This window comes from Polyodon spathula, chromosome 5 (genome assembly GCF_017654505.1).
Source record: "Polyodon spathula isolate WHYD16114869_AA chromosome 5, ASM1765450v1, whole genome shotgun sequence".
Taxonomy (NCBI): Eukaryota; Metazoa; Chordata; class Actinopteri; order Acipenseriformes; family Polyodontidae; genus Polyodon; species Polyodon spathula.
The window spans coordinates 71,579,495-71,592,152 of NC_054538.1; the positions used below are offsets into that span (position 1 = coordinate 71,579,495).

The following is a 12,658-nucleotide window of genomic DNA, read 5'->3' on the forward strand; positions in this document are numbered from 1 at the left end:
AACTGTGTCCTTTAGATCCCCGTCGTACCATCTCCCTAGAATTTTCACTGGCTTCTTGGACACTGCTGGTATTGCCTCACCATTAATGTAGAACCTTTTATCTACTACTTTACCTTTAATTATAGAGATGCTCCTTGATTTAGTGGGCTTGAATTGCATTCGTGCCCATTCAATGTTATTAGTTAATTTGCCCAATAACCGATTAGTGCAGGCTACTGTTGTAGTCATTGTTGTCATGTCATCTATGTATGTATGTATGTCGAATTGGTGGTAGTCACATTCCAGAAGCCAAATGCTCTCCTCCCACTACCCATTTTAATGCCCTATGATGAGTCAAAGGGGTTTCGGTCTGCAATTCAGCCTCCCAACAGTAGAAGGCATCAAACCAACTCGGGATTTCCCTTACCAAGGTCTTGTGACCATGACAAAAGTCATCTTTTTGAGGGGCGGCACCTTGGTGAGGGGCGGAAGTACGAGTATGTAAATTCCAGCCACTGGAGTCAAGTGAAATTAAGGATACCTGTCAGTTTGGGATTGGTGATCCACTGACTACCGGGGCGGGGTTTGCATACTAAAGGAAACGTGCTACTGTGTTCGGGGTTGGTCCTAAGGAATAGAGGCGGGGAAAAAAAAAGGCTGGAGGGAAGTACTTGGGAGGTTGGACTGTGTCACGAACGGAGGCCTTACTAACTTGGTTCTTTTCTGTTTTTATTCCTTTTTGTTTTATTTCTGGATTGAAGCAGAACGCGAAGAGGACTAAGAGGCTTCCGTTCCTTTATTTTTGATTACTCCCGCACTCCCTCCCTCACATCCTTCTTTATTATTTTTCTTTTTTTTTTCTCGTGTAATATTAAATAAAATTTTAATTGTTACACGTAAATCACTGTCTGGAAAATCCATTTGTACTCACACGCCTCACATGCCCCAATAATTATTTCCATTGCCATAGTAAAAGCAAGTGGAGATGTTGGTACCCATACCATTTTTATCAATTTCCACAGGATTTGTAGAACTCAAGAAGCACTCTTGTACACTCTGTACGGAACTCCATCAGGCCCTGGAGATGATGACGCCCTTGTTTTTTTCACCGCTTGCTCTACTTCTTTCCACTTAGGTGCACAGTCCTCCATTTGGTATTCTGGTGGATTGATAGGTGGAATGTCTGAAGGAATTGACATAGGCTCCTGCCTTTTTGAATCTGGATGTGTTTCCTCCAAATATCTCTCCAGCTCAAACCTAGATGCTTTTAGTGTGCCATTTTTCTCACTGGTGAATATTTTCTTTATAAAAGTTAGTTCTCGCACGCTTCTCCTTTTTGTAGCGTTTCCATAGGCACTCAGCTCTGCGCAATGTTGCAAGCTTATCTTTTATGACCGTTTGTAACAGATTGAGTCCATCCAGACTTTGTTCTGCTTTTAACCATTGCTTCCTCCTTTCTCAATCTCCTGCTGCTGTCTAGACTTTCCAGGAATAGTCTGTACTTTTTCCTTCCTTTTTTTAACTCCTTTTTAACTCGCATCCATATACGTAGATTTACGTAGAACTTTATTTTTACATTTTCTAAAAATTTTCATTAAAAAATGCGTATGTAATTTGGGGAAATTAATAATACACAACAATCAAAGTTCATAAAAATTCCCTAATATCCATTTTTTACATGTTTTGGATCAAATCTGGACCCTCTCAAGCCAATTTTATTAATTAAGTTGTTACGGTCATTATATGTGCACTGTCCCTTTAAAAACACGGAAACTCCTAACAAAAGAAAAAGCGCTTCTACTTTTCTTAAATTATTATTTTCCACGGGGGAAGATGCTGAATGACTGTACTATCAAGACGTGAAGGTACCATCTAAACAATGTTAGATTACTTTATGCAGCTGAAGCTGAAGTAGCTAGCTAGCTTCTGTAATGTTAACAGAGCGACTGAAGAAAAGTTACGGTTCAGGATACAGGCACTTTTTCTGTTGTAGATTTTATTTTATTATTTTAAGAACATAACTGTATTCACCTTCAACTACATCGGGAAAATGCTCTTTGTACAGTATTGTAGTTTTGGTGTTCAACTTTTGTTAGGGAAAGTACTACTGTAGTAACAGTACCCGGCTACAGTTTAAAACTGTTACTGTTACATTTCTTTTTTGTAGTGTTTCTGAATAAGACTACCGTTAGGCTACAGTACAGTAGCTAGTAGGATGAAATGTAGCAATTGTTAATTGCATAAAAAGCGCCAATGTAATGGCAGATAGTTTATAAATAATGCTGCACTTTAAATAGAAATTTGTGATTATTTCGTTGTATTCAGAAAGAAAAAATAAATAAAAACCTCAAGGTAAAATACAGTAACGTCTGTTTTTATTTCTACAAATTTACTATGGAAATAGCTCTAAATGTCCACACCATTGGGCAATTTACATAATTTGTGTAATTCGACTTTGCAAAACTCAATCTATTTTTATGGTCCCCAGAAATTCGAATTAAGTGGCGTTCACTGTACATACATTCAGCTCTTAGTGATGCATTCTGCCTCACTACTGAAGAAAATAATTTAATTGGTGTAGTTTAAAGAGTATCTATTTCAGAATTAATTATCATTAATATGATTATACGTTACGTAATACGTTTCTTAATATGATGATTAATTATCATATATAGAATTAATAATCATTAATTGTTGTGACCAGGACAATGTAAGATGTGACAGCATGATATTGGTGCTCAAACCTAAGCCTGTTGTGACACCAAGACACAGGACAAATACATTTCAAAGCTGCTGGTGTTGCAGTGGTAGTAATATACATTCCTAATGTAAATACAAAAATGTATAGGAAATACAAAAAGGTATGATTTGGGACATATTTTGGTTTCTTGAGTGGTACATTTTCTTGTGTGGCCCTCCATCCCATGCAACCTCCGGAAATTGGTAATCCATCACCAAAACTTTGGGAACCCTGGCGTAGATGACGTCCCCAAATTTATCCAGCTTATTTTCAACTGTTCCAATTAACCTTTCCAAAGTAAAACAGAGATCCGTGTTTACTGTGTCCCACGCAGTTTTCTAACAAGCTTTTGGCCATTTAACTCCAGGCTTGTGCCCGTTGAGGTTCTTTTCTCTCTTACGCTGGTTCATCTGACCGGGTTCGTAAGGATCATTAGGTTCATCGCTAGTTGTTTATCCACGCAAGTCCTCCTCATGTCTATTACAGGGTTGCTGATATCCTGCAAACTGTGGTTTGCTTCCTGTCGCTGGATTTCATTCGACTGGCTTGTCTGACTTCGTAAGAAGTACTGATCAATGTGAGGCCCTTGTCCCTTCTCCCTCAACCATTTCATTCTCCCTTGATGAATCTTCAAACCCCTGACCGTTGTCGCCTTGCTCCAGCCAGACACAAACCTGGAGTTCCATGTCTTGTACTAGTCTTTTGTGAAATACTATCCATTCTCATATCTGTTTCCGTTACTAAGAAGTTAACCGTGTTATCCAACATTAAGTCATCTTCTGTCCCTGCTCTCGCAGACTAGGGGTATTTTTCTCTTTAATTTCTTAGAAGCCTTGGCCGGGTGTCTCCAGCATCCTGTTTACCTTGGAAGATATAGAGCTGGATACAGCTGACAAGGGAAGCTAATTCCATCTGTAACGTCATCAATTACGAGACCGAAAGTCAAGTAATTCATAAACTGTCACAGAAACACAGGTTCTAGAGGCACATCATGCCACGATCAAAAGAAATTCCTGAAGACCTCCAGAAAAGAGTTGTTGATGCCTACCAGTCTAGAAAGGGTTACAATGCCATTTCTAAGGCTCTGGGGCTCCACCAAACCACAGTCAGAGCCATATTTTCCAAAAGGAGAAAGTTTGGAACAGTAGTGAATCTTCCTAGGAGTGGCCATCCTGCCAAAATCTCTCCACGAGGAAGGCGTAAAATCGTCCAGCAAGTCACAAAGAACCCTAGAACAACATGCAGGGATCTGCAGGCCTCTCTAGCCTCGGCTAAGGTCAGTGTTCATGATTCCACCATAAGAAAGACACTGGGCAAAAATGGGATTCGTGGCACACAGAGAAGCAAGGCGGAAACCACTGCTCACTAAGAAGAACATAAATGCTCATCTCAAGTTTGCCAAAAAGCACCTGGATGATCCACATGAGTTCTGGAACAATGTTCTATTGACAGACGAGTCAAAAGTGGAAATTTTTGGCCAACATGGGCACTGTTATGTCTGGCAAAAACCAAAATCTGCATTCCACAGTAAAACACGACAGTGATCCAAAACACACAAGCAAGTCTACATCACAATGGTTGAAGAACAAGAAATTTAAAGTTTTGGAATGGCCTAGTCAAAGTCAGACCTAAACCCCATTGAGATTTTGGGGCAGGACCTGAAACAAGCAGTTTATGCTCGAAAACCCACAAATCTCACTGAGTTTAAGCAGTTCTGCATGAAGGAGTGGACCAAAATTCCTCCATGGTGCTGTGAGAGACTGATCGATAACTACAGGAAGCATTTGGTTGCAGTTATTGCTGCTAAGGGTGGCGTAACCAGCTATTGAGTCTAAGGGGTCGATTACTTTTTCACACAGGAGCACTGGGTGTTGCATAGCTTTCTTTAATAAATAAATGAAATAAGTACCAAAATTTTGTGTCATTTGTTCACTCAGGATTCCTTTTATCTAATATTAGATTTTCGTTGAAGAGCTGATAACATTCAGTGTCAAAAATATGCAAAAATGCAGAAAATCAGACAGGAGGCAAATACTTTTTCAAGGTACTGTGTATATAATACATGGATGAAGGTTATATATATATATATATATATATATATATATATATATATATATATATATATATATATATATATATATAACTAAGTAGACAAACATTTCAACAAGTGCCTTCATGTGTGTCTTCATCAGAACTGAAGTTCTGCTAATAAAGGTCCACAGCAGGTTTCATCACATTCGGATGATTAGTTCTCTAGATACAGGACATATAAAAAATGTGTGACATACAGAGGAAAGTTTTCACTGTATCCCATTCATCAAGGATATGCATCCTTGCAGGGGACAATGCATGGAAATTAGGGCTATAATTGTATTATTCTCATTCTACGTATTAGGTTTATAAAACCGTAACACTACAGTAGAACAGTATATGGCTAATAGGTTGCAGTTGGGACCAAGTATTGAGCTGCTTTAGGCATCTTTTTAGTAAAAACAAAACATGCTCAGTCTTTGCAAGTCATCAAAACTGCTAAAAATTGTGCTGCAATCGCACCCCCCCCCCCCCCCCCCCCCCCCCCCCCCCCACACATGATTTTCAGTATACGCACCACAGACAATGGTAGAAAATTTCCATGAAATGCCAAATATAAATAATTTTCCAATGACGTCAATTTAGCGATCCCTTTATTCTTCCAAAGGTAATTTCCAATTAGAAACCAGACCTTTGGCCTAAATTGATATCACATGCAAACAACAGACAATATTCCCCAATGCCACTGAAGTGCACACTTATGTAAAGAGAGCTATTTTACAGTTATCAACTGAATAGTACTGCATCTCTTGGTTAAAAAAAACAACACCAAAACAGTCATTAACTAGAAATCGGACCAATGAATGTACCAAACTAGCACATTTCCAAATTGGATTTCTTGGAAAAAAATCTGCAGTGATAATGAGAATGATAAAACAGTTTTATATCTTGGAATTTCAATTTTAATACAATAGCCACCAAGCGCTCTAGTGCCAGATTATCAAAATTTGGAGAAACAGGACTGAGCAAGATATGTGTGTGCTGCACACTGCAGTCTTGGCTTGGAGAGAAAGCAATGCAGTCAATTATTCTGAACTTGGGGGAGGACCAACACCTTTAAAACACTTACGGTATAAGTCATACATAAAAAATCAGAGTGCAAAACACAAATATCTTAGATCTAACATTTCGTAGGTAGCAAACAGCAGTCAGCTTAACCCTTTTATTTTCTTCAGAGTCATCACACAGTTCTCTTTAATATTGTACATTGATATAAAACGGAGCATATATATTAGACGTTTCTGTATCATCTGAATTAGATTTGAAAGCAATCAAGTTGTAAATCACATGAAATAAAGTAGGGTTACTCACCAGTAGAGGCTGTTATTCGCAGCATAATTGTGGAGCCCCTCACATAGCCTGTCCAGACTGAACATTTTAAACCTTCACTGGAACAGTCTCTGGGCTTCTGGGAAGCTTTCACTGAGCTAATCAATTTGTCTTTCCTTTGCCCAACCTCCTGAACGCATCACGCTCAATTATGGGTAGAAGAGGCACAAAATTGATTGATTAATTTGTTTATTTGTTGATTTATTCACTTATATAATAGAAAAGTGTTTCAATTTGAAAATAATAATAATAATAATAATAATAATAATAATAATAATAATAATAATAATAATAATAATAATAATAATAAGTATTTATAGGGCACTTCCCCCTAGCTTTCCCTATACTATGTTCTTTACTTTAGACAAAAAATAAATATAAATCATTTAAAAAAAAAAAAAATTAAAAAGTATTTAATCTCCTTTTTGGCTGGCCAGTTCTCATAAAACTAGCACACATAAAACAAGGTCAAAATTGTTACTTCACATCCTAGTCAAACTGTAAAAGCTAACGTCACAAAGATGGCTGTTGAGGGTGATGTCAGACCAGAAACAAGGACCAACACAGAACAGATACAGAGAAAGGGAGTTTGGTGAAGCTGAGCGCTTGCTTGCGCTCAGCATTTAATAAATGAACAAACGGAAAATAAAAGGTTGAAAGACAAACACAACATAGGACACGGCACTGGTAGCCAAAACAAAGAGACAAACAAAACAGACTACACAGACAAACACGGTGGGCTGTTAGTATGATTTACTATTAATGGCTATTACCTCTGTGTCCAATCCCGTTCTCCACTCACTGAACACACAACCCCAAGTGAGTAAAACATGCATGCTTTTATGCAGCTGTACCGAGACTCGATTCACTTGGACTCAGTCATTCAATTGGAATCTCGGTACACTGCACATGAATTCAATTAGTGCACTCCCCTGTCCACACACTATATACTTTTTAATCTGCACGAGGAGTGAAGTGCAATCCTTGTGCCTAAATACAAATATATCTTAAATCACTTGTGTTACACAGACCCATTTATATCCTGTGTACCAACATTAACACACATCCCGTGTACCAACATTAACACACTACATACAACATGAAACACAAATAAATAGCACAGGGGCGGGGCACTTTGCCACACTAGGCAAGAGGACACTCATTGGCACATCATAACAGACAGAACTCAAAACCTGGTACTACTGTCCAGAGCTCTGCATGGGTAATGGAAGAGATTATCAACTGAAACCTATAAAAAATATTGTGTAATGTGTACAGAACAATACAGGCTGGAATTCATCAAACTTGGCTACAAAAGCACCACCAGATCACCTGATTTTAAATAGGGCATACAGTACAGTAAACAAATACTGGACGAACACGCAAGGGTTCTTCTCTGTCAAATAATCCTGTTTGTATCCTAAACATGGGAGAAGTTTATTTTGAGAGGACACATTTTAACCAGCTCTGCAGCAGAAATCAGACTTTTCTAGTACACATTTCATTGGTTTAAAAAAAATAAAAAATAATTTGGTAACATCATAATTGGTAACTGAGTAAGAAAATAATTGATCACAATTGGCAAGGCAAGATTCATCCATCTGGTTTACAAGGTTTCACTGGGACAGAAGTCCTTAACAGTAGAATGCAAACACAGCTAGATGCTGAAGAATCACAGACAAGGCAGTGATTGGTTACTGATGAGATACAAGTTGCAATAGCAATTCTGGGAGTTAAAATTGAATTGAATTGGAATGAAATAGCACAAATACAGAACATTTGAGATTTTATAGATTAGGATTCAAATTGAGGAACAGTCAAAGAATATATAAATATTTGATTTTGGACTATATGGCAGTCGGAGCTCCCTAGAACCATTTAATTGTACCACTTTGTATTTGCAACAGGGCGGCTCACATACTGTTGTGTAGCTTGCAAGAAGATGCCAATCAGGATCAACAGTGAATAGCCATTATCATTACATTCCTGAAGTAAGGTGATGTAATGTCTAGAATGGATCACGTGACTTACAGTATAATAAGTGTGAAGTACCTGTGCCTACTTTAAAGTGTAATCCCCAAATCTCTTTTTGTATAGTACCTCTCGTAGATGCAGTATTGATTTCACTGCAAACTTTGTAATATGACATGATGTACTTTATAATAAGAAACACCTGCACAGCATATTGACTTATTGCGAATCACAGAAAGATACCCAGGAGCTACTTTTAAACATAAAAGATGGAGTTGCTGACATAGGAAAAGATGTACTGGACAAATCCATACTGCTGATTGGTTAATTTGCACAAATCCTCACACGTGAAAGTACATAATTAAAAGCTACCAAACGTGCAAATGATGGGATCTACACTTTACCTCGCAAAATAACTTGGTTTCCTTTCTTTCTTTTCCATGGTGAAGGCTGTCACTTCCAAGGTTTTTTTTGTGTTTTTTTTTTATCCCTGTTTTAGGTTGACACGTCACTTTTCACACATAGGTCTTCATTTTCATTCCCTATAAAAAAATAAATAAACACAGATTTAAGTCATTCCTGCATCAGCCTCCAAGCCGGTGGTATCTCGTTAGAACTGTCTGCATACCCTCTGTCAGACAGCGATACAAGTTTATAGGCTCATGTGAGTTTAGTTTTACTTTTGCCTGCTGTTTACACAGCATGTAGCTCCTCAAAACAAAGCACCAGAATACACTTACACATAAACACATTTAATGAATGTGTGTTACTGGTTCTCTGCGAAGGACAGAGACTGAGTAATAACCTGATAAATCTTGTGCATGCCAAGCAAAATGGGCCTGAATTTTTATCACAAGACTTAAGTAAAAACTGATAAAGATGTTCTTGAATGGTCTAAGTTTTAATCGGATGTAATGAGGTAATGTTTATTGCCGATTTCTCTCCCCCAAGCTTAGTTTCCATAATGTTCCAATCTTTTTATTAGTGATTCATTAATCTATCAACAATTTACTGGGTCTCATTTGGACAAATAATTAAGAGAGGCACCTTAATTTATCCGGTGCATGGGGTCAAATAATCTATATAGATGTCACAATGTTACCCAAATTGTTGGGTTCGTACACCCAAAAGCGACTCTTAATACTCGTTAGATTAAATTGATGGTTTTAAAAAAAAAAAAAAAAACACATGCTTTTAGTCAATCGCCAGTGAGAGATTTGATGTCGATTTTTCTCCACTGCATATTCTAGTTGTAATACTTGTATAGAAATACATCAAATTATATGAATGACGATGTACAGAAATTTTGACTACTTACCCACTATAACTGTACAGCTGTTATATGTCACTGTAACATTAATAAATTGTTAACAAAATATGCAATGCAAATAAGGTAACATGATTTATAATAATAATAATAATAATAATAATAATAATAATAATAATAATAATAATAATAATAATAAATTATGTTTTCGTCTGTAAAAAATATATTTGATTGTATTTGTATTTTTCCGATAGCTTAGAGTCTTTCATATATTTAAATTAGAATGACAAAACTTACGGGGTGCAAGGTTACACTGAATTTTAACGCCTTTTGTGTAAGCTATACAAGACAGTTACAGTAGCTTTCAAATCCACTGCAGGGAATATTATTACCCGTGCATTCTTACTTGACAACGACAGCACCTTGTTGGCTACAAACATATATAATTTACTCCATACATAAATATTACCCTTCAGAAAACTGTTAAAAAAATAAATAAAAATTAAATTAAAAAATCCAAGAATTTCCAAAGCATTCTCCAGGTTGTGATACTCCTCGTGCCATGCAGCAACATAAACAAGCGGTAGGGTTACTTAAGCTTGGTCAGTATGCCGCGTTTGCGCAATAACGTATAATTATAAAATTTGTTATATATATATGATATATATATATATATATATATATATATATATATATATATATATATATATATATATATATATATATATATATATCCGACCTATGTACATTTACTTCATTTTGGGTTAAACGAGGGTTTATTATCTTGTTTCCAATGCAGCGCTTAGTCCAGAAAGCACATCCTTATCATGTACCAGCCTCAGTCAGATGACTGCAAGATTAAAATGCCAAAGCACCCAACAAAACAAAGGTACAGACCAGCATAGAGAAGAAAAACTCAGGGGCAGGGTCCAGACCGCCTCCACATTCCTCCTCACACAGAACCGTTCAATCCATGAAGCACTGAAATAGTTACACTGTTATTTTATTTTATATATTTATTTTTTGTTCCACACGGTAGACTGTTTTTTTTTTTTTTCACATTTTCCTCGCTTGTCCAGCAGCAGTTTCCAAAACAGACCACCTTTCTCCGGCTCCTCCTAAGACATTGTGACGTTTTGTGAAACACAGACTGCTGTTCTGGGATTTCTTCGACGAGCGATAGTCATTCGCGGTGTAGCCCGTCAATCAACGCTATTGCCCACAAATCTCAAGAATATCAGGTTGAATGAAAACTTTCTGTGTATGGAACAATTTTTAAAGTCAAAAGCACTGTACATTGTAAAATATGGTACATATTCTGCCTTTTTTGCCAAAATATTAATGGAAACATTTACTGATTTAGAATTGTTTGCAAGGTCTTGCCATTTAAAGTTTGATTGAGGCATTGCCTTTATAGGTTCCCTGGTGGTCTAGTGGTTAGGATTCGGCGCTCTCACCGCCGCGGCCCGGGTTCGATTCCCGGTCAGGGAATACATCTTTTGTAAGATGTAATGCATTTAAAATATATGCTATAGCATCACACATTTTAAACGCATATAACTACCCAGTATTTTTATTTAACTTATAAAATGCTTATATATCATTTTTATTATACAGTAAGTAACATATTTACTGTTTTAAAACGCATGTAAGAAAGGAACTTTTAGCAAAACAAACTAACACTTGTTTTTTCAATTAAAAAATGTACAGTTGGTTACCGTGCTTCAAATCCAGTGACGTGTTTTTGTTTTAGCCGATTCAATTAAAAAAAGTAAAATAGACAGCGAAATATAATTAGTGAAAATGTGTGGGCGTATTTTTTATTTATTTTTGGTAACAAATGATTCTCCACTAGATGTCACTACCGACTGTTTTGTGGTCGTTTGATACTCGTCTCTGTTTTCTATATTTTTCCTCTGTGTTGTGCGTGTAGAGAGCGAAAGAGCCAATGACAACAGTAGGGCCTCTTCGTACCGTTGGCGACGTCTGCTGAGATAGTTTCACTGGAAAGGAAGAGCTCCAGGTGGCTTAATGTTAATATTAGACTGACAGATAAAGACATTCATAAAGAGGTATTTCTCGTTACTTTACGCAAGTTCATCAGCGCACTGTCAGGTAATGCACTGCTTTTGTGGGGATACGGTTAAGTTGCCTGTTGTGGATTCAGTGTATCACGCTGTGATGGTACATTGTGTTGCCACTCCTCTTTTGAATATCAGGAAGTTTTTTTAAACGTATTTATATAGTGAAATAAAATATAAAGATATGGCCCTTGTGAAGTGTGTTTTTAAATACATAACAGACTAATTTGTCACTAATTGTGAAGAAAGTTAAATGTCAAGATTTTGATCTAAAAATATGAAATATTCACAATGTACAGTGTGTCTTTCGGTTTCAAACGTCTTGTCATTTTTTGTTTCTTCTTTTTGTCTGGTATCAAAAGCAGTACCGGTAACTTACTGGGGATTTTAAAACTACGTAAACAAATACAAAACTAAGACCAATAATCAATATTTTTGTACTAATTGTTCAATCATATTTACACACAGAGGTTTGATCATCACCGAATAAGATATTACTGTAAATGGAAGTAGCAAACTTGCAACATAATACGTAACTAGGCTGTCATTCCTGCGCATTTCCAATGACTAGGAAAACCATTGTTTATACGTGAACAAGAGTCAGAAGTTTGACAGCTGCTAAATTGTATTTTATTTAACGCAGAATAATCATTTTTGCCCAATTGCAGTAAATAATTGAAGTTTTGACGTAATTACAGTAATACGATCTTAACACCCAGGGAAACAATAAACAATAACACACACCAAGGTGGGAGGATTTGAACTGAGACAGCCAGCGCCTCAGTGAGGTACAGAGTGCAGCAACGTGCCCTTAGACCCTCTAAAAATTCGGTCGTTTCTGGTTCGCTTGTGCTTATAAAATGGCATAAAATAATCATATTGTGAGGAGGCTAAAAAGATCTGTTGTCGTGCGAGTGTACTGAGAAAAATGTTCTCCACCACTTGTTAAAAAATTGTTTTTTTTCTGTTTTCAGGTAGTTGAATAGAAACAGTTATTTATGTGCCACTTCACATCCTGGAAGAATGGCAGATGACAAAGATGTGCTGCGAGATGTTTGGTTTGGGCGAATACCAACCAGCTTCACTTTGTATCAGGATGAGATCACAGAGAGGGAGGCAGACCCCTATTATGTAAGTATCTTTAAAGAATAATACCAAGTCGTTGTCATTGTCCCCCCACAAACTCACACACACACACAC

General features: G+C 36.9%; 2 protein-coding genes and 1 non-coding gene across 12 annotated transcripts in view; 2 read left to right on the top strand and 1 right to left on the bottom strand.

The window, feature by feature from the left end:
* Positions 1-10,484, bottom strand: part of LOC121316271 (nuclear receptor coactivator 7-like) — a 49,265-nt gene extending 38,781 nt beyond the window's left edge. For 5 of the 7 annotated variants that reach the window (XM_041251246.1, XM_041251244.1, XM_041251243.1 and 2 more), the window contains exons 1-3: positions 10,275-10,484; positions 8,515-8,652; positions 6,122-6,283 (exon numbers count right to left, since the gene is read on the bottom strand). In XM_041251246.1, the coding sequence (XP_041107180.1) occupies positions 6,122-6,186 (65 nt within the window). In that variant the 5' untranslated portion in view covers positions 6,187-6,283; positions 8,515-8,652; positions 10,275-10,484. The remainder of the gene's footprint in view (positions 1-6,121; positions 6,284-8,514; positions 8,653-10,274) is intronic. The other 2 variants (XM_041251241.1, XM_041251242.1) reach the window with 2 other exon arrangements.
* A 312-nt stretch (positions 10,485-10,796) lies between these two features.
* trnae-cuc lies at positions 10,797-10,868 on the top strand. Its single transcript has one exon. It is a non-coding gene; the product is annotated as a tRNA-Glu (tRNA).
* Positions 10,869-11,326: 458 nt separating this feature from the next.
* The window catches only part of LOC121316273 (autophagy protein 5), a 60,963-nt gene continuing 59,631 nt past the window's right edge, over positions 11,327-12,658 (top strand). For 2 of the 4 annotated variants that reach the window (XM_041251252.1, XM_041251253.1), the window contains exons 1-2: positions 11,327-11,492; positions 12,433-12,589. In XM_041251252.1, coding sequence (XP_041107186.1) covers positions 12,482-12,589 — 108 coding nt within the window. In that variant the 5' untranslated portion in view covers positions 11,327-11,492; positions 12,433-12,481. The remainder of the gene's footprint in view (positions 11,493-12,432; positions 12,590-12,658) is intronic. The other 2 variants (XM_041251249.1, XM_041251251.1) reach the window with 2 other exon arrangements.